The 28,000-nt window shown below is 35.5% G+C and overlaps 1 protein-coding gene across 2 annotated transcripts in view; it reads right to left on the bottom strand.

Annotated features, from left to right (window-relative positions):
* LOC102600148 (transcriptional adapter ADA2-like) overlaps positions 1-14,824 on the bottom strand; it is an 18,477-nt gene extending 3,653 nt beyond the window's left edge. Inside the window, exons 1-11 of one of the 2 annotated variants that reach the window (XM_006367339.2) lie at positions 14,617-14,824; positions 7,622-7,677; positions 6,699-6,877; positions 4,584-4,649; positions 4,278-4,403; positions 4,134-4,194; positions 3,226-3,286; positions 3,104-3,147; positions 2,577-2,672; positions 1,957-2,179; positions 1,008-1,218 (exon numbers count right to left, since the gene is read on the bottom strand). In XM_006367339.2, coding sequence (XP_006367401.1) covers positions 1,008-1,218; positions 1,957-2,179; positions 2,577-2,672; positions 3,104-3,147; positions 3,226-3,286; positions 4,134-4,194; positions 4,278-4,403; positions 4,584-4,649; positions 6,699-6,877; positions 7,622-7,677; positions 14,617-14,669 — 1,176 coding nt within the window. In that variant the 5' untranslated portion in view covers positions 14,670-14,824. The remainder of the gene's footprint in view (positions 1-1,007; positions 1,219-1,956; positions 2,180-2,576; positions 2,673-3,103; positions 3,148-3,225; positions 3,287-4,133; positions 4,195-4,277; positions 4,404-4,583; positions 4,650-6,698; positions 6,878-7,621; positions 7,678-14,616) is intronic. The other variant, XM_006367340.2, reaches the window with a different exon arrangement.
* Positions 14,825-28,000: the final 13,176 nt, after the last annotated feature.

Here is a 28,000-nt window from a genome sequence, read left to right as displayed (position 1 = left end):
TCAAGATGCAGAAGTTAATAGTCACTTATTCCTTCATTGCAAAGTAGCTACAAGCTTGTGGAACATGTTTCTTGGTCTTCTTGGTGTATGCTGGGCAATTCCAAAGTCCACTAAGGATTTGCTCTACAGCTGGAAGGAGATAGGAAGAAGGGAGTCAAATGAAGATTGGTGGGAGTTAATCCCAGCCTGCATCTGGTGGTCCCTATGGAAAGAAAGGAACGGAAGATGCTTTGTGGATAAGAGAAACAACATCCAGAAAATTAGAATGAATTGCCTTAGTCTTTTGTACTTTTGGTGTAAACAAGATATGATGGGGGATATAGAACTTTTTGATGACTTCATAGGTAATTTGTAATCTCCCATAGGGTAGTTTGATATGCTCTGATGAGATTGTAAGTGACCTATGCTCATCATTTATTTGATGATGAGCCTTTTGTGAATACACAGTTACCTTTATCTCAAAAAAAAATACCAGCATACACAAAATATACTAGATGCTTCTTCTATCTGCCAAAAATTTGGTGGCCAAAGTTGCCAATAGTTATGCTGGTGAGAGGAACAGGTAGCCAGGTACTTGATGAATAAAAGTTGAGGTGTGTCCAAGTTGGTATGAACAAAACCGTTATAAAAACAAAAGAAAATGGATCACTACCTATGGTTAAGGAAACTAGTTAGCATTCATGTAGACTTACACATGGTAGTAACAAAATAGGAGAAAATACATTATAAAATTTTTATACGAAATGCTTACCCAGTACAGAAACCTTTAAATTTTAAGTTCTACTGTTAGAAATTTTTAAAAAAAAAGATGAACTTTAAATTCTTTTCATATCATTGAGTTTGTGTTTTACACACCTAATGTTTTGTGTGTAACAAAACATGATTATAAGCTGATAATGTTCCAATCTTTGTATAAGGATTATAATCATTCAGAAAGGATTCCAAAGAGCCTAGAAAATAGGATTATCATTCTGGAGGTACTCTAGTAGAAAGACTTTGCACTTAACCTGAAGATCTCGTATTCGTTTAACTATCCGGTGCTCCTCGACTATGCTCCTAAGGAAATCCTCATGCTCCTCTTTTGAACTAAAACGCATGAACACCCTGTAACGACGGCATATGTCCTTCTCCTCCGGGGTGAGGTCTTTCTCAAAAGGATCAGGATGAAGTAGTTTTCTTTCCAAAATAAAATCCTTCCTACGTTTCCTCTCATCAAGCCTGCAGAATATTAACAGATTGAAGATTCGCACAAACAAAAATAAATTAAGAGTATCATGAGCCATTAGTGCATCAGAGCAACTAACATAGACAATTGCTGACCTCTACTACGTAATTGTCTTTCAATAGCTACATTTTCTCATGAATACATAGTTCAAAAATCCATATCAACAACATGATGTACCAGAAGCACCTATCTGGGATTACTTCCCTTTACAATCATGGGAAGATTATCAACCACATTTATTTGAAGACAACAGCCCAGTGGGATGTCAATATGGTATTAAACTACCTTCAATCTGAAGTCAACTGAAAAATGGATGCAGGCAAGAGAAACTTGCATTGAATGGCATCTATCTGAGAAATGCATTATAAAAAGGAACAGTTTAAAATTTTACAAATTGCTAGGTGGCTCAAGGCAGGATAAAGTTCATTATTCATCCACAAGATCCCCAAGAAAACTATAAATAGGTGATTCTACCAGCATACATCAGTTGAATGTTGCATTCAATAAAACCACCTTAAAGTCAAGAAGTCAATTGACATTTTCAAATGTGGCAAGAAAATCAACACTTGCAGAATCATAGCTCTCTTCTGCAAAGATTCTCGCACTTGGAAGAGGGGGGGAGAAGATAAAAGAGTAACTGACAGAAATAGTACTTAACATTCTGTTTTTTTGCATATGTTGGGGAAAGAGGAAATAAGTACCAACATCACAGTTCGGTGAGGATTACTTACCTTTTATTGTATATACGCAATACCCGAAGTTTCAGTTCACGTTCAGCATTGCTATCTGTCTCTTTAAATTCCATATCAGCCACCATCTGCTCAGCATCATTATCGTATTCAATTTCAAACTCCTCTCTCTTGGAATTATAACCACTTAATTCTGTCATAGAAGGCCCCTCATCCACTGATGACCTAGGCTTTTTCTCTCCGACACTCCTGTCTGCAGGACAACCTAAATGCAATGACAAAAGACTCTTAGCATTTCTCTCAATCAAAAAGTTACCATGCATACTCTAAAGAAAGTATCAATAAAAAGTTAAAAACTTCATCAGCTATTTCTTTAAGTATAGATAGTTGTGAATTATCAGCATTACTGTTATCAAACTACAAACTACAGAAATGGCATGGTATCTCCTGCTCACAATCGAGTAGAAATGTGGAATAAGCATATACTTGCAAGAATTTCTTTGCCATATTCATTTTTCAAAATATATATAAATAGCATCACCAGACAAGAATACTTTAAGATTAGTACATGGATATCTGAATCCTAAAGTGAAGATAAAGCAATGGTGCACAAACAGTAAGCATCACAATTTTCTGTGATCTAATGTTAGAGCAACTGATACCTTCCACTTTGATGCTATCATGATTCTCCTTACTATGAAGTAAGCTAGATGTCCTCTTTCCAGCTCCTGCTAATGTACCAGAAGCAGAACCTCCAACTGAAACCAAATCAAACATGATAGAGAAAACAAGTGAACATATGCCAACACAAACCGAAGAATATAATAATTTTTCCCACAGTTACCACTATAATTGCCTTCAATTCTATTGTCATCTCTATCTCTCTCCCTTTCTGTATCCACACACACCCATACATATGTATTGCCTTTGCAGGGACACTGGGGGAAATTTTGTTCTATTTTGTTGTCTCTTTTTAGTATGAGCTTAGAACGGAATTGTTGAAGATATAATTAAGTTAAATAAGATAGTGCCCTCTCTAATAGCTTAAACTTTAAGATGAGATGATCATACACTGCAAAATAGTATCAAGCAAGCAAAGGTGTTGGGTTTGATTCTCCGCCACCCATTATGAAAAAAGAATTTCTATGTCAATTATAAGGGTATCAATTTGTGCCAGAAGCTAAACTACCTGAGGCAAGTCCAGTTGAATTTTCTTCCCTTTGATCTTCCATCCTGAAAATACATGTCCAAACGTATGAGAATAGAGAATGCTATGACACTTGCATTTATTTGGAACAAAGCCGAGCATACTTGATTCCTGCAGAGAATGGAGACTCTTCTTTAACATTAACTCCCCCGGGAGCTGCATATCCTAACAAGAATGAACATTCAATTAGACTAAGAGACGATGTGATTCTGAGAATGGATGTTGATTACATTGTTAATTAAATAAGAGTGTGTTCTCTCTAATAGCTTTAGATGAGATGATCACACCACTTCAACATGGTTAAGTCATCAATGAAGGCAGAGATTCTCACTGCCACCCATTATTGAAAAGAATTTCCACATGCTTGGCCTATGAAAAAGAATCAGGCTTCATGCCTACACGTGGGGGCATTGTTGAATACATAGTTAATGAAATAAAAGTGTGCTCTCTCTAATAGCTTAATCTTTTAGATGTGATACTCACACACTTCAACATGGTGGATATGCTTGTACTTCTTCCGACACCAGTACTACTCAATTATCAAGATATGATGATATCTGTTAACTACCAACCAAGCATGAGCAGACAGGCCTATGAAAGATAGCGAAAACCAGACATTTCTGGCTGTTGCAGTTTTTTGTCACTCTTTTGATGCCTTCTGAAGAGTGGGGTACAGATGATTTTGGTCTGCTACAAATTTTTTATTGATCCAATGAAAAGGGAAAATGTAGGGGTCCCAGAAAGACATGCCAAAGTTCTGTTTTTAACCCAACACAGATCAATTTCTTGATTAATAGCAAAACCAACCAATTGGAGTAAATGTTGGCCTGTCCCACATGAGGTAGGGGGAAAACATAGCTTGATTGTGTTATGCAGCGAACACAGTAAAAACTGATGGATTGAATCAAGAAAGTGTATGAAGCAGAAAACTGAGGCAAAACCATCCAAAATCAGAAGCTTAAGAGGTTAAAAAAAATAAAATGAATACGATAAAGAAAAGCTCTTCAGTCACCTTGATCCTTGGCCATGGCAAGAAGTTCCTCTCTGTTCTTTCCCATAACATGAGACATGTCCTACAGAAATATAGTGTGCAGATTCAGCTTTTCATAATGAAGCACTTGATGTAATGCTGCACTGTGTTAGGCGGGTTACTCACCGGAAGCGGAAAACAAGGAGAACTAATATATGTGGACTTATAGTGGTCAATACACTGCAATTTACTCTTTGTTCCAACATGTTCGGCAACTTCAGCCCAGTTTGCCAATCCGTACATTTCCAAACCCTGCAAAAGAAAAAGAGGACAGGCGATAAACTAAAACCAAGAGAACTCTAATCCTCCCAGAATTCTGAATAAGATCTAGATCACTAGGATATATTTAAGAGGACTTGTAAAAAAACTATAGAGTAGAGAAATAACTGATGATTGAAATATTTAAGCACAAGCAGAAAAATGGAAGACTACCTCTAGAAGTAGCATTTCCTCATCAGCATTCCAGTCAGCACATATGAGAGGAAATGACAGGTTATCCTGTTCATAGAAGAAAACCTTGAAGACATATCCCACACATATATCCATAAAACGTAAGAGATTACAAAAAGGTGAGAACATAACTAAACAAAGTAAACAGCATAAAAGAGCCAGAACTCCTCCCTCAAATGTAAACATGTGAGAAAAATGCTTCATTAGATCATTGATCAGCTAAGATGGGAAGTGACTATCCACTGTACATACGACCACCTACTAATCTCATCATTTGTAATTAATCATAATTATAGTTCACTCATGAGTAACAGCTTCATAAAAACCTTGTCCCCAATTTTAGATTTGACAAGTCCAACAAAGTAAACATCCCATTCTCTATTACTTAGCATCCACATAAAAAGTGTGAACTTCAATTCTACCTCTCTAGATATAGTATCAAATACCAACATGAGTGTCCATCTTACTTGAATCGTGTGAAAATCATCTCCCGCACATAAGCATCTCATTGTTGCAATTAGAACAACCTTTTTTCATGAGCATATTTCTATCTATTATCTTCCATCTCATCAGGGGTGGATTTTTACATTAGAAATAGTGGTTCATGTGAACCCATGGTCTCTCCTCAAATTAGGTATCCTATGTACATATTTCCTAAAATTGATCTAATATTGTTTGATAGCACCCATGCTCTAAAAGGGTCGGATGGTGACTTGGTTGAATGCGAAGTTATTTATTTTAATGAAAATGGATCAACTCCCACTTAATACATTCTTTTTTCTCCTTTTATTAGTGGTAAGCCCATGTTCTAGAAATTCTAGATCCACCTCTGCATCTCATTATGAATCCAATTTAGCTCCACTATAGGTAACTAGTAGACTGTTTGGCCAAGATTCTCCAAGAAAAAAAGTGCTTTCTAAAAAAATATTTTTTTCAAAGTTGGGTTGTTTGGCCAAGCTTTTAGAGGAATAAAAAGTGATTTTGAGTAGGAGCAATAGCTGTTTTTGAGAAGCTGAAAAAAGGTTTCCCTCCAAAAGTACTTTTTAAAAAAAACACTTTTGAGAAAATACATTTAGAAACCTTTTTAAAAGTTTGGTCAAACACTAAATACTTATAAGTGTTTCTCAAATTGATTGACCTAACACACACAGCTTCTCACAAAAGTACTTTTTTTAAAGCAGTTTTGAAACAAACAATTTTCAAAATAAGCTACTTTTAGAAGTTTGACCAAACAAACTACTCCCTTTGTTCCTTTTTAATTGTCATGTATATTAAAAATACTTTTTCCGAAATAGTTGTCAAATTAACAATCAAAAGAGAATTAATTATTCTTGATGAAGATGAGAGAGAACTAATTCTTTGTTTCAACTTTGCCCTTAGCATAAATTATTCTAGAATTAAGAGGCACGTAAATAGATAAAGATTAAAGAATTAATAAGGGGTCAAACTACACTACTAATTAATTTTTTCTTAAGGGTTGTGCAAAACCCTATCATGACAACTAAAAAGGAACGGAGGGAGTATAGGTAAAGGATTATATCCAAAAGTTAGTGAAATTATGATAATATGTCAACAGATAGCAGCCCTCTTTGATGAACAGGATTATTAGATAAAAATACATCTTGTACAAGTGGATGACCATAGATATAGTTCTTATGACTCTGCCTGACCATCAAGCAGCTATGAAGACTGCACACCCCTTTCATATTAGCTGAGTGGTCAACTCTCATATACAAAATCAGGTATAGAGTTCACCTGCCACAATCCTTCTAAAAAATAAATTAAATGGTCTTTAAGATGTTACGTACTCAGCAGCTTCAACAATCTCTTTAATATTTTCCCAAGTTTTGCATAAACCAATCAGGATACACAAAATGATGATATCTGCTTCGTTAATGTGACATCAATGAAGAGCGTAGCAATTAACAAAACCTACTGAGAATTAAGGCTGCAATTTAAGACTGCTTCAAGCATTTTCACCGGCTTAAACTATTTATGTTCTGTTAAATGTAGATACGAATAAAACAATTCAAGAGAAGTACTTAACTGAAGTAGTCCAACATTTTGATGAAAATTCAATAAGATGAAGTCACTAACCATAACCCTATACAGATGATTGCTTTTGTGAGGCTGCACTTCTGCTCCAACAGAAAAGCATTCCACACAAAGATCAAAGTCAGAGCACACAACACATTTAATCCGAATCCTTCCAGATATGTCTTTATTGCAATAATTGCAATGGTACAAAGCCTTTTTCCCTTCAGTCAATATTTGGCCTTCATAAACAGAAACAAGACAGATTATAAGGCTCAATTTAAAACAGAAAAAATTTCGTGATTAGCATCTGAGTAGAACACCAGGCATAAATAACAAAGTTCCAAAAGTTGGAGTAGTTACAATGCAGTAGGAGCACACATACAATGAGACTCATGAATTACTCTTTTTTCTGTTCCGCCATGAACAAGATTAAAATAAAAAATATGAAACAAGAAATAGAAGGTAAAAATACATTTTTGTTCCACAAGGCACAAACATGGTCACAAGCTGTGATGAATAAAGAATTGTGTACTTCCGCTTCGTGTGAAATCTGACTATGTACCATGATATGAGAGGAGTTAAGTTTAAATAGTCTTCTTTATTTATGATAAACAGTTAAAATTGAAATAGTTAATGTTTATAGGAGAAACATGTTTGGTCTTATATTAAATCTTGAGCTTCTTTGAGAGAAAAATAAAGTAAAAAGTTGTATTGGAAAGAGAAAACGGGCAACGCACATGAATGAAAAGTTTGTGTCGTACAAGATGTAGCAGAACTTCCCTTGAGAATAGAAAAAAGGGTTTCTTTTTTAGACAGATGGAGTTAATAGTTCAAATTTGTCCACGTCTACAAGCCAAATAGAAGTCTGTTTAAACTGATGGGAGATCTCGAGAGAAAATAGCACTGCAGGGATCCTGCTTCTTGTAAATGATTTTCATTCCCAAGGGTGCTAATTACCAAACGTATAATCTAAAAGATCATACCAGTAGCTGCAGTATCAAAACTCTCCACATTTGGTGCTGCCCTTTTTCTCTTAGACCTACCAAAGAATTAAAGGGACAAGGAAAATATAAGTTACCAGATCAGGCCAATAAATAATGGAATCAAATCAGATACAGTTCCACATGAAGCAATAATTAGTACGGAACTATGTTTACATAGACACATATCCATACAAGACTTCATTTTTTTTATAACCATGGTGTCTGGGCAGCTTGCGCGCACCTCGACTTATTCCACGGGTTACGCTACCTCAACACTAGCACAAGTCCCGGGTAACTCTGTCCACCAATGCTTGGACAGATGAAATAAAGCACCTAATGTTTGTTTTTACTCCATTGAGATTTAAACCTCAGTCCTCATGGTTTTCAACCCACTTCATTGAACACTCGGCCACACCCTTAGGTGCAATATCCATACATGATATTTTTTTGATAAGGAATATCCATACATGATATATAATGCAAGAAATACAAACTGTCTATGACATCATGAAAATCAGTGTTCAAGATCAAAAGGTAAGGAAATACTTTTGTCTATGAAATACGAACTTTGAACATTGATTTTCTCAACTTCATAGACAAAGTTTGTATTTCTTGCATTATATATCAGGTATGGATATTGCACCCAAGGATCTATCCTTCTCAAAAATAAAAAATAAAACCTTCAAAAAAAGGTAAGGAACAATCTCTGAGTAACAGCTTTAAGTATGCCATTTGGAAACAGAGGCGAGGCATTGGCATCACCACTGCTACACTTAAATAAAGCCCTAAAGAAGGTGTTAACTAAAGCAAGGCTGCAGGAGAAGAAAAAGAAAACAGAAAATAAATAAAAATAAATAAATAAAAAGGAAATTCACTGAAAATATAGTTTGGTCAACTTTTTAAACATAAAACCATGAGATGTCAATAACACTAATTCAAGTTGAGAATGACATGTCTATCTCATTAAATTCCTCTGTTTTAACGACTAGGATCGCATTAGCAAGCAAATCACGAGACTATCCTCTCAAGAACACGCACTTCCAATAGCAGTTAATATACACTTTTAGATTAAAAAAAAAACAACCAAAATGGAAGGAAATCCAAAAATACCTCATAGAAATTACATTATCGATCAAGGAGCTTTCTATTCAATTCTTCTAGAGATAAAGAAATTTATACTTGATTCTTCTGTTGAGTTGAAACATCCTATGTAGTTTTAGTAAGATACTTCTCACATTACAAAGATTAAGGGAAAAAAATCACCTTTTTCCTCCATATTCTCTTCTTTTTTTTTTAGATCGCCTTCCTCTGTATTCCATATCAAAACTTGCAACTCAACATCTCTTTTCTCCAAATATATTCAGTATCTAATATTAGTACGATGGCAAAATTATCACATGAAACCCTAACCTACCAAAGTTAGGGTGGGTCATTGACTTGCCCATTTATTAGCTTAGCCCATTTTAGCCCAACACATTTCAACCCAAATTGACCCATGAGAAACTTTGTCAAAATATTTTCATTTGATATGTAATATACACCCATAATAAAGACAAGATTAATTAGAAACTTAAAGAAATACAAAAGAATAGACAAAGAAATTAAAACTTAGTAAGAACTGGGTGAGTTCGGGTTATGAATTGCGTTTTAGCCCAACTCATTTTAGCCCAAGTAACGATGACTTACTCATTTATTAACTCATCTCACTTTAATCCGCCTAAGTTCAACTCAACTTGCCCATTTGACACCCCTAAATATCATTGTTATCAAAGGCGCGTTTAAGCCCTGAAGCGAGGCTCAAAACATGTTGAGCGCTTCGCCTCGCTTTATGTGCGCTTTAGTGTCGTCATCAAGGTTCCAAGGCAAACATTTCCATGGCAATGAGCCTCTTATGAAGAAGTAAAACCAAATAATTGATATTTCACTTTATCATAAAAAAAAATCAATTTCTTTGGTCATATATTTGCCATTCATGTTTATAATTATTAGCCTTGGATTAAACATATATATTTGTATTCTTTTCTCCCTTTGTGCCTTTTTTCATTAAAGCCCATGCTTTATTTGCGCTTTACGCTTAAAGCCCCCACAGACCTTAGAGCTTTTTTGCGCTTTCGCCTTTGATAACACAGCTAAATATTACTAATATTCAACAATGCTCTATCATAATTAAGCATATTCAAATTAGGACTCTTGAATCTTCGCTCATTTTCCTTTATATCTCCAACTCTTCTCCTCTTCTTCTTCTTCTTCTTTAGAAAGGGTGACTTGTGTGTATTAATAGACAAAACAATACATAGATCATCCTGAAATCATATTTACGAAAGTGCTTCAGGTATACAAAAATAGTCATCCTAAATGCTACTCAGAACATCAATTATATCAACAGAATCTTCTGAGTAGGACTGTTTACCCCAAAAACAAATAAGCAAAAGACAATTCAACTTTATCTTCTGCAAAGAGTTTTCCACATTATCAAAACATCTGGAATTTCTTTCTTACCAAATTGTCCACAAAATGCTTGTTTGAACAGTTCTCCATCTATCCGTGTCTATTGCCTGAGAACCTCCTTCCTCCTAACTATGTAGAACATCAATAATCCTTCCAGGCATTATCCAAGATATTCCTCTAAGGCTGATGAATATTGTCCATAGTCGTTCAGTGATTTTGCAATGTAGAAACAGATGATTAACTGTCTCTGCTATCTCACCACAGAGAAAACATTTGAGCATAAGGTGGAATTTCTTTTTGTCAGATTCTCCTGAGTAAGAACAGTCTCTATAGCCAGAAGCCAAGAAAAACAAGAAACTTTATATGTAATTTTAATCTTCCAAATGTGCTTCCATGACCAGTTCATAACCTGCTTGTTGGTCTGATTTAGTAACTTGAAAGCACTACCCACCCTAAAAGAGCCACAGCCATGTCCCAACCACCTTAATCTATCAGACCCCCTTGTAGGCCACTGAAGAATTTCTATGCCTGGTAAAACTCTGTTTTTTTTGTTTTTTGTTTTTTGTTTTTTTTTTTTTGAAAATGGTAATGATGTATTCTTCAGCATTAAGGAGATGCTGGTGACCTGGTAAAACTCAGTTACCTTCTGAATCTCCCAATAATTGAACAATCTTCCAAAGATAAGATCCCATCATTGGTCTGTTTTAAGTTCTGCAATAGTCTTGTGTTGATGAAGTACTAAGCCAAATATATCAGGAAAATTCTCCAGCAAACTACCACTCCCACACCAGTTGTCACTCCAGAAGGCAGTTCTGTTTCCATCATACACTCTGATGGATGTATTGCTCTTCAATTCAGGCAATAGAGCCCATATGGATCCCCACATGCTAACTCTATAAGGTGTGTTTACTTATTTGGTCCTCCATTTATCTTCCTCCCATACTTTGCATTACTGACTCTTCCCCATAGATGTTGATTTTCTTCAGTGAATCTCCATAGCACTTCATTTTATGAGCTTTCTTCTGAAATTTCAGATTTCCAATACCCAGTCCTCCGTGTTTTTTGCTAGTGATTAAGGTACCACTTGACCAAGTGAAAACCTCTCTTTTTATTGTTTCCTTGCCACAAAAAATGACCTGATTTTATCAAGTTAGTTGATATTTGATAAACCCTATTAATATTGGGAACAATGGCATCATGTATGTTGGAAGTGCATTTAACACTAAGTTAATAAGAGTGAGTCTACCATCCAAAGACATGTAATGTGACTTCCATCTATTCAGCTTCTTTTTCACATTTTTCTATAACACTGTTCCAGATCACCTTTGACTTTGATTTTGCTCCCAATGGCATTCCCAAATATATAGTAGGTAAAGAACCAACATCACCACCTAGGATTGTGGATAGTTGAGCCATATCAGGCACTTCATTGATAGGATATAGACAGCTTTTCCTCCAATTAATGTGAAGCCCAGATATACCTTCAAATAACACCAAAATCACTCCTAAGTACTTGAATTGCTCTCCATTAGCATCACAAAAGATTAGGGTGTTGTCAACATATTGCAGATAAGTGATTTCCAGGCTGCTATTGCCATTCGTGCCAACTCAAAGCCTTTTATCCAACGACAAGTGTTTGTTGTCTTAATCATATTGCTAAGACCTTCCATAACCAAAATAAACAAAAAGGGAGACAATGGGTCAGCTTGTCTGAGACCTCTATGAGCACCAACAAATCCAGTAGGGGAACCATTGATGAGGGCAAAAAAAGTCACAATTGAAATGCAATGTTGACCTAATTAAATTCATTTATAACCAAAACACATCCTTTGAAGCATATTCACCATGAAATTCCAACTGACATGATCATATACCTTTGCAATATCAAGTTTGCAAAGGACTCTGGGTTTTTTAAGTATAATCCTAGAGTGAACGGCTTCATTGGCCACCAAGAGTCCAAGACAGCATCCATGATTTGTCTTCCCTTAATGAAAGTCATTTGTTAAGAATCCATAAGTTAAGATACCACCCCTTTTAATCTTTCTGGTAGTACCTTTGCAAGCAACTTATAAACACTCCCTACCAAATGGATAGGCCTGAAATCTCTCAATTCATTGGCACCTTTCTTCTTTGGAATTAAGGCTATGAAAATTGCATGAAAGCTTCTCTCAAAGATTTCCATTTTGTGGAAATCATGAAAAGCTTCCACATATATCATGCTTCAAATTCTCCAATACTTAAGTAGAAATCCCATAGTAAAACCATCTGACCCTGGAGCTTTGTCTGCAGCTCACAACTTCAGACATCTCAGAACCTCTTGTTCATGAAACTTGTCTTGCATCTTCTCCCTCTCCTCTTCAGTTATGACAGGACAAGTACCAAAACTACAGGAAGGTCTCTAATTCTCTGTTTCAGTGTACAATTTTGTTAAAACTCAATAATTTCCTCTTTGATCCTTGTTGGATTCTCAATAATATCACCTTGAATCATAAAACCCTGCATGTGGAAGTCATGTGTCTTCTCCCAATGAGAAATTCCAGTTGTGACACAAGGACACATCACGTGCTTCCCCTCTTGACTCCCAACGAGAAACTCTTGTTCAAAGTCTTTGATGCCTGCAACCTCTCTGACGAGTTCCCTGAGCTCTGACTTTGCCTCAAAGCTAGGTTTTCTCCCTACCCACATATCGGAATATAGTACTCCACTTCATCTCTTATGATTACACCTCTTCGGGAATATTTTAGCAACCACTGGTGACGAAAATCAAGGCCCACTTCAAATGGATTTTAAGCTCCGTTTCTTCCTCGATGGCTATCCACCCTCCCCACTGATCACCAATTTCACGAAAGACTCTTCGTGACCAGATGTGAAGGGGAAGCCCCAAGGCTCGAATTCAAGTTTCTAAAGGTTTGAAAGAGTTGTGATTGCAACCCGCTACTGAACTCCACCATTCCAGGTACAATCTGGGGTTCTTCAAGGACAAGTTTTTCTAAAGTATCTTTTTTCGCCATATATCTATTGGAAACTCAAAAAGAAACGAGTTCCCCAGCATCTCGAAGATGCTAACTCAGGAAATTGTCTTCCAATTTGTTGTAGTCCACCTTCTTACAGCTGCCAAAGTTGGTCTTTCAAAACTCCCCTTGTCAAAGTGCCAACTACACATTTCCAGAGTAAACCATCATCCTTAGTTCCGTAGTTGTCATCAATGCTAATATTCCTTGCTCTGCTGCTAACATCAGCCTCTCAGAGGTTTTCCGTTTGCCACTTACTCTCTTTGACTACTTTGGCATAGGGGTAACTGGCTTTCATGAGTCTGGGAGGTTCTGTTTTATCCAGGTGAGAGGTTGATTGAGTGAACCTCACCAATCTTAAATGCAATGTCCAGCCACCCTGCATTAATGGCTGCTTAAGGAATAATTAATATCAATCTCCTATCTCCATTTAATGCCAAAATGCTCATATATTTTCCTTGAGCATTAAATTTTCTAGTATTGACATATTCTGTGATCGAATCTTTAATTTTCCATCTCCTGAAAATATTCCTCGTCTTTAGAAGCCTCTTTGAGGGTATGACAGATCCAGTCCATGATTTTCTTGCTCATGGATACACGTCTCATCATATTCCAACTCCTCTCGACCCATTCGTACCAAGTTGATCCATCTGAGTTCCACTTGGTGATGTCAAAAGACTTGAATCCCACATTAAAATAAATTGTCTTCCTCCGTGTTTGAGAAAGACGTCTAGGAAACACGAAGATAGAAAAGGTGGTTATGAAGCTAGCACAGAAGGTGTTAGCTAAGGGGATAGAAGAGAAAATGAATAGATTCCGATGGACTCACTGAAAAAGGTGTTCAACAATCCTAGGAAGTAGGAGAGAGAAAGGTCTTGGGAAATGTGTCGAGGAGCATTCTTTTCTTGTTGCAGGACATAAACTCTTCTTTTGTTGTATAATCTAACAAAATTCACTTTCTTCCTTTGTTTTTTTGCTTGGTCAGCATGCTTCACTTAGGTTGCTCAATTTATACTCTTACCATAAATAATGGCGTTGTTATCTAAAACTATAACTTTACTCTACAGACAAGTAGTACCATGTTCAAATATCAGGCACGAAAACTTGAACCAGGGTACATTCAAATTTTACCCTTCAAATTTTCAAAAAAAACCTAAATAATTATGCTTCCCTTTCATTTACTGATTCACACTAAATCTTTTATACCTTTTTCGCATAAAACTTGCTCCCACACCCCCTCTCTTTCTTTACAAATCCTCCATCTGCAACTGCTGAACTTAACTATCATTTTGACTAATTAAAGCAACCCATCAATTACTGAACTTAACTGTCATTTTGACTAATTAAAGCAACCCCATCAATGCTTCCAACTCTAAATTAACAACAACAACAAAAACTATATATATGTGCAGAACCCAAACACTTCGAAACAGTGAAAATTATCAAAAACAAAGCAAAAACTATAAAATCAGGCTAAAAAAAAAAAAATTAAAAATTGTAAATGAAATGGAGTAAGCATCGAATAGCTTTACTGACCTCTGGCTTGGATCATCATCGGTGGATTGATGAACAGCCCGAGAACGACCCATTTCTTCCGAATTGGAGCTCCGAATTTGAAAGCACAAAACTCCGGTGACACACAACTCTCCGGCTGCCGCAAAGACAAAGTGCGGAACTTTTCTGAACAAAATTCCTAGATTTGGGGAATGAAGAATTACGTCCTTTTTACACTATTCAAAAATCAAAATTAGGCTTTAAAAAAATCATTTTCACTCATTTAGGAAAAAAAGTAATACTTAATTAGATTTATAGTATAAAAATTAAACTTAAGTACCACTAGTATTCGAATTGATTCTAAGAAAATATAATTATTTATTTAATTATAAGGACAAAAGTTGGAAAAAAATAATATCAATTGTTTTTTATTTATCAAAGTGGACAAGAAAAATGAAGTTTTATTTTAATTATATTGGATAAGTAAACAAAAAGAGTGTTATTAGTTTTCTGTTTCGAATGTATTAAGTTATTTATATTACACTTCTTAAGTTTATAATACTTTTTATTTGGTTTAGATCAACAATAAAATCTCACTAAATTAATATAGGTGGGATCATAAAATATTCTTATTTTATAGAAATTATTGTATTGATAAATTAATATTTATTAATTCAAAGAGTGTTTTGAAATTCAATGAAGGTTAATTTATTTGCATCAAAATCATTGTATGTTACTAATTTGTGTGTCATATTTATTGAATTCACATAAAAATAAAAATAAAATATATAAAGTACAATGAATACATCAAAATCATTGTATCTTATTAAATTACATTTATTGAACTGATATAAAAAAACAAAAAAAAACATTATGCATAAAGTACAATGTATGGCATGATTCAATGTAATATTTTTTTTTTGTTAAATGATTCATTGTAAAATAAATTCAAGAATTCAATGATTCATTATAAAAATAAATTCATTATACATAATATTTATTATTTTTTAATGATCAAATAGTATTCATTGTATCTTTACTAAGAACACTCAATGTATAATGATGAGAGAATAAATTATATAAGCAATATAGGAAAACCATATCCAAAAATGGCTTCTCATTTAAAAGGTGTCACCAAATCAACAATAACAAATTAAATATGTAAAACATTATGTGAGTACAAAAGATATCATCCCACATTCACTCAAAAAGATTTGCAGTCATAGCAACACCGGAATTTTTGGATGCAACAAGAAAAGTTAGAAATGAACTTCAACTAGATTTAATTTGTAATATAAAAAATAAAAACACAATAGAATCATATTTCACTAAATTGTCTTAAATATATTTGTACTTTTAAGAAACTATTAATTTTAAATATTAATGAGACCATATAGTTCTATATGGGTCTTTTGAAAATATATTATTTTATCATCTTATCAAAATGAGCAATTATTCGGTTTTTATTTCTTCGCATTTATTTTCTAAAGTGATCAATATCGTTTCGTGATATATAACATTTTTTATCGAGTGTTTTTCTCACCTGACAAGGACGAGATTGAAGCGGGTGGAGTCATCAGGAACACTGATGGTGAATGAGTTGTAGGTTTTGTTAACAAATGTTTCAGCCATACTCACACCATGGCTAAATTCGAAGCCCTCCAAACAGGCCTTCATCTGGTTGTCTCCTTTAACCTGTACCCAATTGAGGTAGAGATCGATTTCTTTGAAATTATACAACTTCTAGCACACGACCAACCTATTTACGAATCTATTACTATGTCATGCAGGTCACTTTTGAAGAAATTGGGGAATTCAGTGGTCCGACACAACACCAACAAGGTAGCAGATATTTTGGCTAAGCAAGGTAGCAAGCTAACAAGAAGCAGTCAGCCCCACGTTTTGTTCTGTATAGAATAACAAAACAAAAGTATAATTCAAAAAACTTTCTGCTAGCCCAAGATCGTCAACTAAGATCGGAAGATTCAACTAAAGAAAAGGAAGCTAGAAAAGAAAAAGAAGTATTTAGAAAGGAAAACTTTGTTATGGAAGAACGCCCTTGAATTGCTTTCAAATTTTATTTTTTTGGTTTACAAATGACTAAGGTCACCCCTATTTATACTTATGTGGGATGGTTCTAGATATTACAAGATCTAGACTATTCTATGATTATTACAAATATCTAGCTCTCTAGAATATCTACACATTTATTAGATCTACAAGAAAGTTCTAGTTAACTTATATTCTAGAAACTACTCTAGAATATCTAGATATTTCTTTAAGATAACTCTCTATGTTTCTACACTAGAACATTCTAGAGAAATCTTATATAATTCAAAAGTCATCTTTAACTTTATTACAAATATCTACCTCTCTAGAATATTTACACATTCATTAAATCTGTAAGAAAGTTCTAGTGAACTTATCGTCTAGCAACTACTCTAAAATATCTAGATATTTCTTCAAGATAACTCTCTATGTTTCTACACAAGGACATTCTAGAGAAATCTATATTATTCAAAAAATCTTTAACTTTTTTTCACTTTCAACCCTCCTGCCTACGTCAAAAAATACTAAAAGACGATAAAAAGGGATTGTCAATTAGTAAAATAATAACACTAGCTACGTATAATAAGTCAGTGCGTTTTGAAAATCTTGCTTTAACTTTTAACTATGGTAGCGAAACATTAACCTTTTTAACCAAAAAAAAAAATGATTAAAGCTAGTAATGACAACTTGAGTACAATATTTATACGTGGATTTGATACTATTCCCATGTTCTCTTTCCAAGTATTTCTTAATAGACAATTTCTATTCAATTAGTAAACATCTAACTTATTCTTGCAATAGTAAATTCCTTCTACTACCAGATAAAGAATTGATTTTGCTTATAGATTTTGTAAACTTTATTAGTGTGTTATATAGATTTTGTCAACTTTATTTTGATACGTTATGTTAGTAACTTTTTGTTTGTTTGTTTGTTTTTTCCCATCATTTAAGTTTTCAGTCTTGATAAAAACTAATATCTAGATGGGTCAACATATCATGCCATGAATTTTGTGTTAGAATGGATTCCTTTTATAAACTAAAAAAATTATTTACCTTCAATTGATATCATATTCCTTTAGTCGGAACTCTTATTTACCTTATGGTAGGTATTCTTTTTTATAAGATATCATTATAAAAGTGAAAAATTAAGATGAATTTTCTTTGTCTCGTCAACCCCCAGAAAAGAAAAGATCAATAAAAAATGGCTAGTCCATGTTGGATTAATTGAAAGTGTTTTTGATGGTAGTAAAAGTTATAATTCAAAAGCCGAAAACATAACTTTTTCCCAAAAATAATTTAGAATTTTGGTCACAATGGTGAAAGAAGAATTTTTATTGAGAGGTGTGAACATAGCCGACCATGTGGTGGGTTGGGAGTGCACGTGAATATGTTAATTTGGAAAAAGCACTTATACCTTGAAGAACTATCATATATTTTAAAAGGTAAATTTTAGGTTTAGCAAACATAAAAATTAGCTTTATAGCTACAGTTTTGCTATTTGCGTTCCATAGCAAACTATTCCATAGCAAACTGAGCATCAGATCTATATAAAAATCGCATGCAGCTTTGATTTGTATAAAATCGTTGGCATCTGATTTGTATAAATCGCAGTGATTTGTATAAATCGAGCGTCTGTGTCTATGAAAATTGTGTTTGTATATGTATATGTTCTTTGTGTTTGAATATCTGCATAAAATTTGAATTCGTGTACAATTGAATCGAGTTAAAACAGTTGTATTTGTATATATAAAATCTCTCTCTCGCTTTATACAAATATAAATTATACATTGTATTTTGTATAATTTGTGTTTGTATAAAGCGAGAAAGACAAAAGAGAACTGGGCAGATGAAGATTTGTATTGTATAATTACAAGTGTATAAGACGAAGAGATATGTATTTGTATTTGTATATACAGTTTTCTCTCGCTTTATACAAACGCAAACACAATTTATACATTTGTGTTTGTATAAAGTGAGAGAGGCGAGGGAGAGTGGCGAGTGAGATCAGGGAGAGAGGATCTATTAGCTTATATCATTAGTACAAAGCACCATTTCATACTTTTTATGGGGGCACTATTAAATATATTTAGTTTTTGTCAGTTTCTCAAGATAAATATACATATATATACATGATTTTTTCAGAAGTTAACGGGTGTACGTGCACCCCACAATAGCATGTGAGTCTGCCTCTGGTCAGGGGTGCCCCTTTAGCCCGTGAACATCAATGCGTGACTTGAGTTCGAGTTTAGGTTTCTTCATTTTCATTTTTAGCCGATAACTTTAAAAAATGCATAAAATATGTAGGTGATAGGTTTCAAAACATGCAACCTAACGTAAGCAAAATGGTTCTCAAACCACGATCCACAAAGCCAACTTCATTCACTTATGTCATTAATTTATATCTATATGTAAGAATATCAAATGAGACAATGTTGCATGATATCACTTCCACTACCATGCATCTATCCTTAGTTCGTCTTTGGATGTCAAAATTATATAAAGTAAATGCACAAAAAAATAAAAGGAATTCAATACATAATATAAATATATTATGCCCAGAGTCTACATTCTAGACGTGGCCGACATTAGAGAACCATCGCTAGTCCCCAAGCAAATCCTTGGCCTTACTGACTACTTAGCGGAAGACTTACTCAAGGGAATAGGGAACTTTAAATGCATAAACAAACTCAATAGTCTCAAGATCACAAAAAAAAAACAAAAAGGAACACACTGAGAGACTCATCAACTCTAATTGTCTATGAAGCCTCTAACTAATACTAGGATAGATTTTGGGGAAAGACCCACGACAACTCAACAATAACAGAAAAATAAATGTGAAATCCTCCGAAAGAAAGGAGGCTTACCAAAGCTAATTGGAGTGCAAGTGATCTCAAAGAAGCACATGTTGATGACCCTGAACACTTGTATCTGCATCATAATAAGATGCAGGTTGAATGACACTAGTACATTGAATGTACGAGTATGTAAAAAAAGACCGAATGCATAGATAAGTGAATTGATAAGACTAGAAGAATAATCACCTCAACTCAACTCAACTCAATACAAAGCAATACTAAAAGATGAAATGTTTAAAAGTTTCATAAATAAAAGATACTAACTCAAGGATGTATATAAAAATACAATAAATTATTCTTTACTCTTATTTGGGAGATTCTCTAAGTGACAACCATCACTATGATCTATATGATGATACATTGTCTCGCCCACGCTGTCAGAATTGTCATATACCTTGTCTGAATATAGAACACCTCAACTAAGTGGATCCACTAATGTTATGCTCGAAAGAAATAAGGAGTCGTCTAAAAGGTACGATTCTTTATCCATGTTAGCTACACGGTTTAAGAGAAATGTGTGTTGTCTGAACTCATCCACATATCGGTGCTCAATACTATTCTTAATAAATATATATACTCATACTCAAGTAGAAATACTCTTTTTTCTGTTTTGAGGTAATTACTAGATTAACCTCTTAAAAGAGGTAATTGCTCTGAAATATCCTAAACTCATAAACTCATTTTAGAAATCAAAGTTTCTTTTTGCTCAATGTAAAAATGTTGCATTGGGAAGACTTAGTTCCCTTATATTTTTCCTCAATCATGTATGAAACTCTTCTCAAAACTCATCCATGTTTTTTCAGAAAATTAGTTTAATTAAAAAGGATTCTCAATAATAACTTCATAAAAGCTCTTGAATTTTCCTCTTAAACTCCATTTAGTTTTAAATGTGCATTAAGACATGCGATTAGGATATGCAGAGATTTTCAAAGGTAAATGGAGCTTATAGAAGCTAATACAGAGAAGGAAACCGTGATCACAAGTTAAAAAAACATGCGTCAGATGAAACAAAGAAAAGAATCGACCCAACAATCCTTGGCGTACTACTTGTCACGACCCGATTTCTCGAGTCATGATAGCACCTACTATACCCTACTAGTAGGTAAGCCAACATGTAACCCATAACACCAAGCAATGAGCGTAGGGGCAGAAACTAGCGAAAACAATAATCTAAACAAGGACAACAAGGCGGAAACAAAACAAAATAAATATATACAGAAATCCCTCCCAGAACCTGGAAGTCACTAGTACAGAGCTATTTAATAAAGAGTGCAAGTCCCAAAAGTGGACCACAATAAAGCGTGTCTCAAAGGCAACAAGACTAGCTAAAACAAAAGAAGGAGACAAGACAAACCCAAAACGCCAAGTGCTCACTCTCGTCTCCGAGTCACAGCTGCAAAAGAAGGCTGGAACTAATCACCGCTGATAACTGGTACTAGGACCTGCATCACGAAATAGATACAGAGCGTAGCATGAGTACCAAAACAAAAGGTACTTAGTAGGCATCAAAGGCCGACTGAGCAAAAGGGGTAAAAATAATAAGAAATGATAGAATCTAGACACAGTGAAGTCAAAGCGGATATGGAAAAAAAACACATGAGCATACCAGAAATAAACTAAGTACAGTTAAACTAAACCTAACTGAACCCCCATAAGGCCAGAAAGTACACTCGTGTGCAAGTTTAAATAAAACCTGAATGAACCCCCATAAGCCCGACAGGTACACAGAATAGCTAAGTCTATTGAGAAAGAAAAAACCGGGATCCTAGCCCAAAGTAACCAGGATAATCCATCAGACTACACCCAGCCAACAGTGCACTCCCAGCCCAGCTAGAAAGAGCGACCCCAGGGGGAACCCAACCAAACAATCCACTCCCAGCTCAGCTAGAAAGAGGGACCCATGGGTGAGGTAGATATCACGAATCGTCCTACTATGCAGTCAGCTCCCAGCGCAGCTAGAAAGAGCGACCCGGGGACACCCAGCCAGCAGCACACTCCCAGCCCAGCTAGAAAGAGAGGCCCGAGGGCGATCGTCGAAATCACCGAGTCTACCCAGCCAGCGGTACGCTCCCAACCCAGCTAGAAAGAACGACCCCGGGGGTGATGGTATCTCCAATAGGATCCAATCCAACAACAGTCACCGTGGAATGCCGTCCACTCTAAGAAATCACAGAAAAGGCTCCAAGCATATACTATCTCAATCCCACGCCTCTAGTGATGCACCGAACCTTCGAGAACGCGTTAAATCCTCAAAATTAGAGGGAGAAAATACAGAAGTGCAGCAAGCAGCGATAACGCCTAATCTAAGGCTCAAACTATCAGACTCAAGTCTGCTACTCCAGTCTACAAGGAGCTAAGTCATCCGAATGACATCGGCAGAAAGTCAAGGCTATCCAGCCCACACGGGTCATAAGTCTAAGGCAATGCTAGTCTAACCTAGACTAAGGACATCATGCTTACGGTTAAGGATGATCTAAACATACAACACATAGCATACAAGTATACAATAGCATTTAGCACATAAGCATGCAACTCTACTAAACCGGTTAACATGATACTACACGCGAAATATGGTCAATCGATCCTAACATAAGGTATCTAATCAAAGTAAAGTAGGAAATTGGTACCCACCCCCAATTCACTCCAATCGACATGTTTTTACACAATTAAGCTCAATCTAATAGAAAGGAAGTCGTAGCCTACCTTAAGGTCGACCGCGCGCTCTCCAAATCACTTTGCCGGAGCTTTTCCTTCTCGAACGACCTTTGAACGCTGTCACTCTATCAAATATAGGATCAAAATGTTAGTACAGTCGTTTAGACACTAAAATCACAACAAACGGAGACGGGCCAATTTTGGAGTCAAAACGAGAATCGTGGGATCCACACCGAACTGTCTGGATTTGACTCTGCCAAGAGATCCAAAATAGTACCCCGAACTTGTGTTCCAAAATGGAACACAATTCAAGGCTCAAAACGCAGCAAAACCCAACATGCAAGAAAAACCGCATTTTAATCAACTTAAAAGAAAACATGCAGCAGTCTAAACTCGGAATTTATGAGAATCGAATGGTTTCCAGCACTCCTTGAATACTCCACGACGAAGCCACCACAATTTCGAATATGTGGGACTTCGAATCACCCAAAACCGAGCCAAAATGAGTGAGATATGACCAAAACAAGGCTGTCAAAAACAAAAGCTCGAAAAAAGGTTACAGCAGTCAGGTTTATCGCAAAATTTACCTCGAACGACGCACACCCAACAAATTCCGAACACTCTATAGCGAAGTCACCGAAAATACGAAGCTCCCGCACTTTGAATCGCCTAATTCGGTTGAGAGATGAGAGAGTTAGGAGGTTTAAAGTTTTTGAAAGGCAGCTGATTTTTCTGCATTAAATAGCAGATTTTCAGTATAATTTTTGAAAACTTAAAAACTACGACGGGGTGCTCCGAACTCGTTCGGAACCCCGTTCACGCAAACGAGATATGCAATCATACCAAATTCGATATTCCAGACTCAATGGCGCAGTCAAAAATTTTATACGAGGTCATCTTGATAAAAAGTGGGTCCCACACCCAAACGCCATTTTAAGTCAAAAACCACAAAGGATTCAAAAAAATATCAAAAACCTTAGGACACAAAAGAAGGGTCAATCTAGACCAAACTCGACATTCCGGAGCTAACCGCGCTGACGGAATTCTCATCCGAGTGTATTAATCAGAATGTTGACTAAAGTCAAACTTAGGCTTAAACTTAAAGTTAAAACGCCTAATCGCACCGACTCACACTGAGAACCTCGGGAGTTATGCCGACCGTGCTACTAGCCTAAAATGACCCTTCCAGAGCTAATGGACTCGTCATAATTGGATTCCGATGTCAAGGTTCATAAGCTCCAAAAAATACTAAAGCTCGCACAATAATCAAACGAACGACCAGGTGACCGAACTGTCAGACCCAACAAGTAAATGACTTGGGGTCGCTATTGGAACGTTTTAAACGACACACAGAAGGCAAACACAGAAATGACCAGGAGGGTCATTACACTACTGGAGCAGGGCGCTAGGCCCTGAACTTCAAAAGTCTAGGCGCACTGTTGGTGCGATCGCCAGGACTTGAACTTCAGATAGTGACGCTATATTTTGAGAGAAAAAATTATTGCTGCCAACTCGAGATCATGAGTCGGGTGGTTCTTTTCGTGAATCTTAAGTTGTCTGGATGCATAGGCTATAACCTTACCATTTTGCATTAATACATAACCAAGTCCAACTCTAAACGCATCGCAATAAACAACAAAACCCGTTGTACCCTCTGGTAGGGTCAACACTAGGGTAGTGGTTAATCGAGTTTTCAATTCCTGATAGCTTTTCTCACAAGCTTTAAATCATTAATACTTAGTTGTTTTCTGAGTCAACTTAGTCAATGGGGATGAAATAGATGAAAACCCCTCGACGAACCTTCTCTAGTAATTAGCCAACCTCAAGAAACTCCTTATATCAGTTGGTGAGGTGGGTGTTGGCCAATTTTACACTGCCTCAATCTTTTGAGTGTCGACTCGAATTCATTCACCAGACATAATGTGACCTAAGAACACCATGGATTCAAGCCAAAATTCACACTTAGAGAAATTGGCGTATAATTCTTGATCTTTGAGAGCTTATGGAACTATTCTAAGATGGCTAGCTTGGTCCTCTTCATTCCTCGAATGAATCAATATGTCATCACTAAACACGATAACAAACACATCCAGATACGGCTTAAATACTTTGTTCATAAGATCCATGAACGATGTAGGAGCGTTAGTCAAGCAAAAATACATCACAAGGAACGCATAATGACCATAATGGGTCATGAATGTTGTCTTCGGGATGTCACTTTCTCTTACTTTCGACTGATAATAGCCAGATCTAACGTATATCTTAGAGAAGCAAGTGACACCCTGAAGTTGGTTGAAAAGGTCATCAGTTCTCGAAAGGGGATATTTATTCTTTATGGTGAACTTGTTCAACTGGTAATCGATACATATCATAAAGGAACCATCTTTCTTTCTCACAAATAAGAACGGAGCACCTCAAGGTGAGACACTAGGTCGAATGAAACCCTTATCAAGAAGATCTCTCAACTGTTATTTTAACTCAGCTGGAGCCATTCTATATGGCGGAATAGAGATGGGTTGAGCATCAGGAAGAATATATATTCCGAAGTCTATTTCTCTCTCAGGAGGGACTCTGGGAAGATTGTCTAGAAAGACCTTTGGAAACTCACTCACAACTGGAATTGATTAAACACTAGAGTCATGAACTCGGACTAAGTAATAGATGCACCCCTTGGAAACTAACTTTCTAGCCTTAAGGTATGAAATAAAATGACCTTTTGACATTGTTGAACTACTCTTCCACTCTAAAACTGCCTCATTAGGAAACTGAAAATTGACTACTCGATTTCTACAATCGATTAAGGCATAACAAGCATGAAGCCAGTTCATACCTAGAATAACATCAAAGTCCATCATATCTAGCTCAACTAAGTCAGCCATGGTGTCCTTGTGATAGACATAGATGGTACAATCATGATAAACTTGTTTTGCTATAATAGACTCACCAACGGGTATGGTAAACATTGTTTTATTTGGAAAATATTATTTTGACTGGACCTGTTTAAGAGTCGCCACTTAATTTTTAAGAAAAAATCAAGAAAATTGTTGTTTTCAAAAGACTAAAACAGAAATCTAATGAAAACTTAAAAAAAAAGGGTTCGGGGTTCTTATTAGCATTTCGGGAAGGGTTTGAAAGCACCCGAAATGCCCGCTAACACGCGGTTATCCGACAATTAATTATTTGGCTAAAATATTTTAACTTATCTTGAATTGCAAAAGTGAACTACTTTATAGTTGAGACCATTTTAATAGAAAAATAATGAAATATTATCTAAGTGAAGTATTTCATAAACTTATTTATTTATCATTTATTTATTTTTAAGTCAAGTGAAAGATGAGTAATTTAGTTAAGTAATTAATTCGAAATGGGTATCTTTCGGGGATTCGAATTGTTCAACCTTAAAATTAGCGGCAAATACTAACAAGTAAAATGAACACGGTAAAGTAGAGAGGGAAAGAGAGTCGGGCCCAAATCCGGTTTCTGTCCGCCTGGACCAGTATTTGGGCCTATTTCGTTTTGGGCCAAAGGCCCATTTGAGTCATTTGTACCTGTCTTATTCTAGCAAATAATACCAAGACGGATGGGCTTTTGGCCCAATTACAACATAATACAAAACTAGAAATTTAAGTGGGTTTTTGGCCCATTTTCGTGACTGTATACAGTGTATACCGCTGCTGTATATCACTGTATATTCCACATATTTCGTGTATACTGCTGTATACGGAGTGTATACAGCATTTAATTTCGCTCCGAACACTTGCATTTTTTGTTTTCCAGCTTTGTTTCAGCTTCCCTTTCAACCCATTGATCCACTGATGAGAGGTAGACTTGAGAGGAGAATAGATTGGGCCTCTGTGGCCCACTTCGAAATGCAAAAGGGATTGGAAAAGAGTCCGGTGGACTCACACGAAGGGGCATGCAATGAAGACAAATAAGAAAATTAGCAAATGGATATTATATTTAGTATTGAAGTAAAGAAAAGAAAAAAAAATAAATAAAGATGTAACAAAGGCAAATACAAGAAACAAGACCAAACCACCTGATGAAGCTATTCACTGAAATATTCAACTTTACCATTTCACTCAAATCTACTGTAAAGGCTACCCCTTTTGGTTTAGAATGAAACAAATCAAAAGGCAAATGAGGACTAACTACAAATGTTAACTCAAACAAAACTTTCAAATGGCATTTCAAGACAAACATTCGTTCTATTAATTCTTGATCAAGAGGAAATGAAGAAAAATACATCTATTTGGCAAGAGCGGAAAACAACAACAATCGAGACTCTAAGCTAAAATAGTGACAATCTAAGAGATGTGCATTAGTATTATACAACACAACACGTATGACTTTTATATTTGAACTAAACTAAGCACCTTCACGTCTTAACCCAAGCAGCAGCTACACTTCAAGCAAGATACGGAAATTTAAATTGATAACTAACACATGATTAAGAACATCTAAACGACTGAACTCAAGGGCAATACTAATTTTGATCAATTTTGAAACAAGGTAGACTAACAACATTTGAAACCCCAAAACATAGGAAAGAGAGCAATCAACAAACACAATCAGATAAACACAAGAAATAAGCTATCTAGGCTGGAAGATTTCAATATTTTAAAGAATCATATGGGAATTAGCAGTAATAAAAGAAAAGGAACAGAATACTGAACTATCCATCCAAATTTCAACGAACAAGGATTTCTATCGATTTAAGCGCATAACCAGAGAATAGAGAATGATTAGAGGTTAACGAGGCAGAGCTAAGAGGAGAGATTTTTACCTTCTTCTAGGCAGCGAACTGGGCGAAATGAGCTAGAGTGAGCAGCGACTTCAAACAAAGACCCCTTCAAAAACTTACGACTAGAAAAAAAATTTGTATTTTTGAATTTTCCCAAAGTGTGAATTTTTTTTTCCCTTTTACAAATGAATAATCCAAGAATATATAGCAGAAACTAGGGTTCAGAATAATGGGGGAAAAGGGACCCAAATTCAAATTCGAATCCTTTCACCATTTTGGGCGAACACCTTTTTTTCTTCAGGTTTCGCCCCATTCCGAAAGGGGAAATGGGGCAGACGCATGCTCTGTCCCGCTGTGGCGTGTGTCAACGCGTTTGGGACTGCTGCTGTACGTTTTCTGATCACTTTTGGCGTGAAGAAGAAGGGCAACAGGGGTCGTTTGTTTGCTATGTATTTTTGTTTCTGAAATTTACACATTGTTTTGGGTTTCTTTTGAAGAAATAAAAAGTGGGCCGGGTTTGGGAAGTTTAGAAGTGGGCTGGGAGGTTGAATTAACACGGCTAGGAATTGTGGAATGGGGCTGATTAGAATTAAATGGGAAATGGGCTTGAAATTGAATTGGTTTTGGTGTGTCTAGAAATCAAATTAGGCTGAAAATATGGCCTAATTTTTGGGTCCCAAAGAGCTGGAACGCTAGGATAGCAAGTGGCTAATTTTGCCATGGCAAGTGCCAAATTCGAAACTTAGCCAATGAATTAAATTAATCACTTAACAAGCTTTTTAAATTCAACGAAATAATTAATTGACTTGATTATAAAATAATTAATTTAATTACAAACCAATTAACTCAAAATTATAACTATTATTTAAACTAAACTAAATTAGTAGAATATTTCACTAAAATCAAAATATTTTTGAGATGATTTTTGAAATGTTTATAAAATATACTAATCATATACAAAATTATACAAAACATATATATTGCTTAAAATTATAAAAAATGATAAAATTAACTAAAAGTAACTTGAAAAGTATTTTGAACTTTATAAGAAAAATTAATTATTTCAAATCGTTTGGGGTTTAAGGAGCTTGTTAATTGATTATTGTCGGAGAGGGTCAAAATT

The sequence above is a fragment of the Solanum tuberosum genome, unplaced genomic scaffold (genome assembly GCF_000226075.1).
Source record: "Solanum tuberosum cultivar DM 1-3 516 R44 unplaced genomic scaffold, SolTub_3.0 scf00761, whole genome shotgun sequence".
Taxonomy (NCBI): domain Eukaryota; kingdom Viridiplantae; phylum Streptophyta; class Magnoliopsida; order Solanales; family Solanaceae; genus Solanum; species Solanum tuberosum.
The sequence above is the reverse complement of the archived record's forward strand: the minus strand, read 5'-3'. Positions and strand labels throughout refer to the sequence as shown.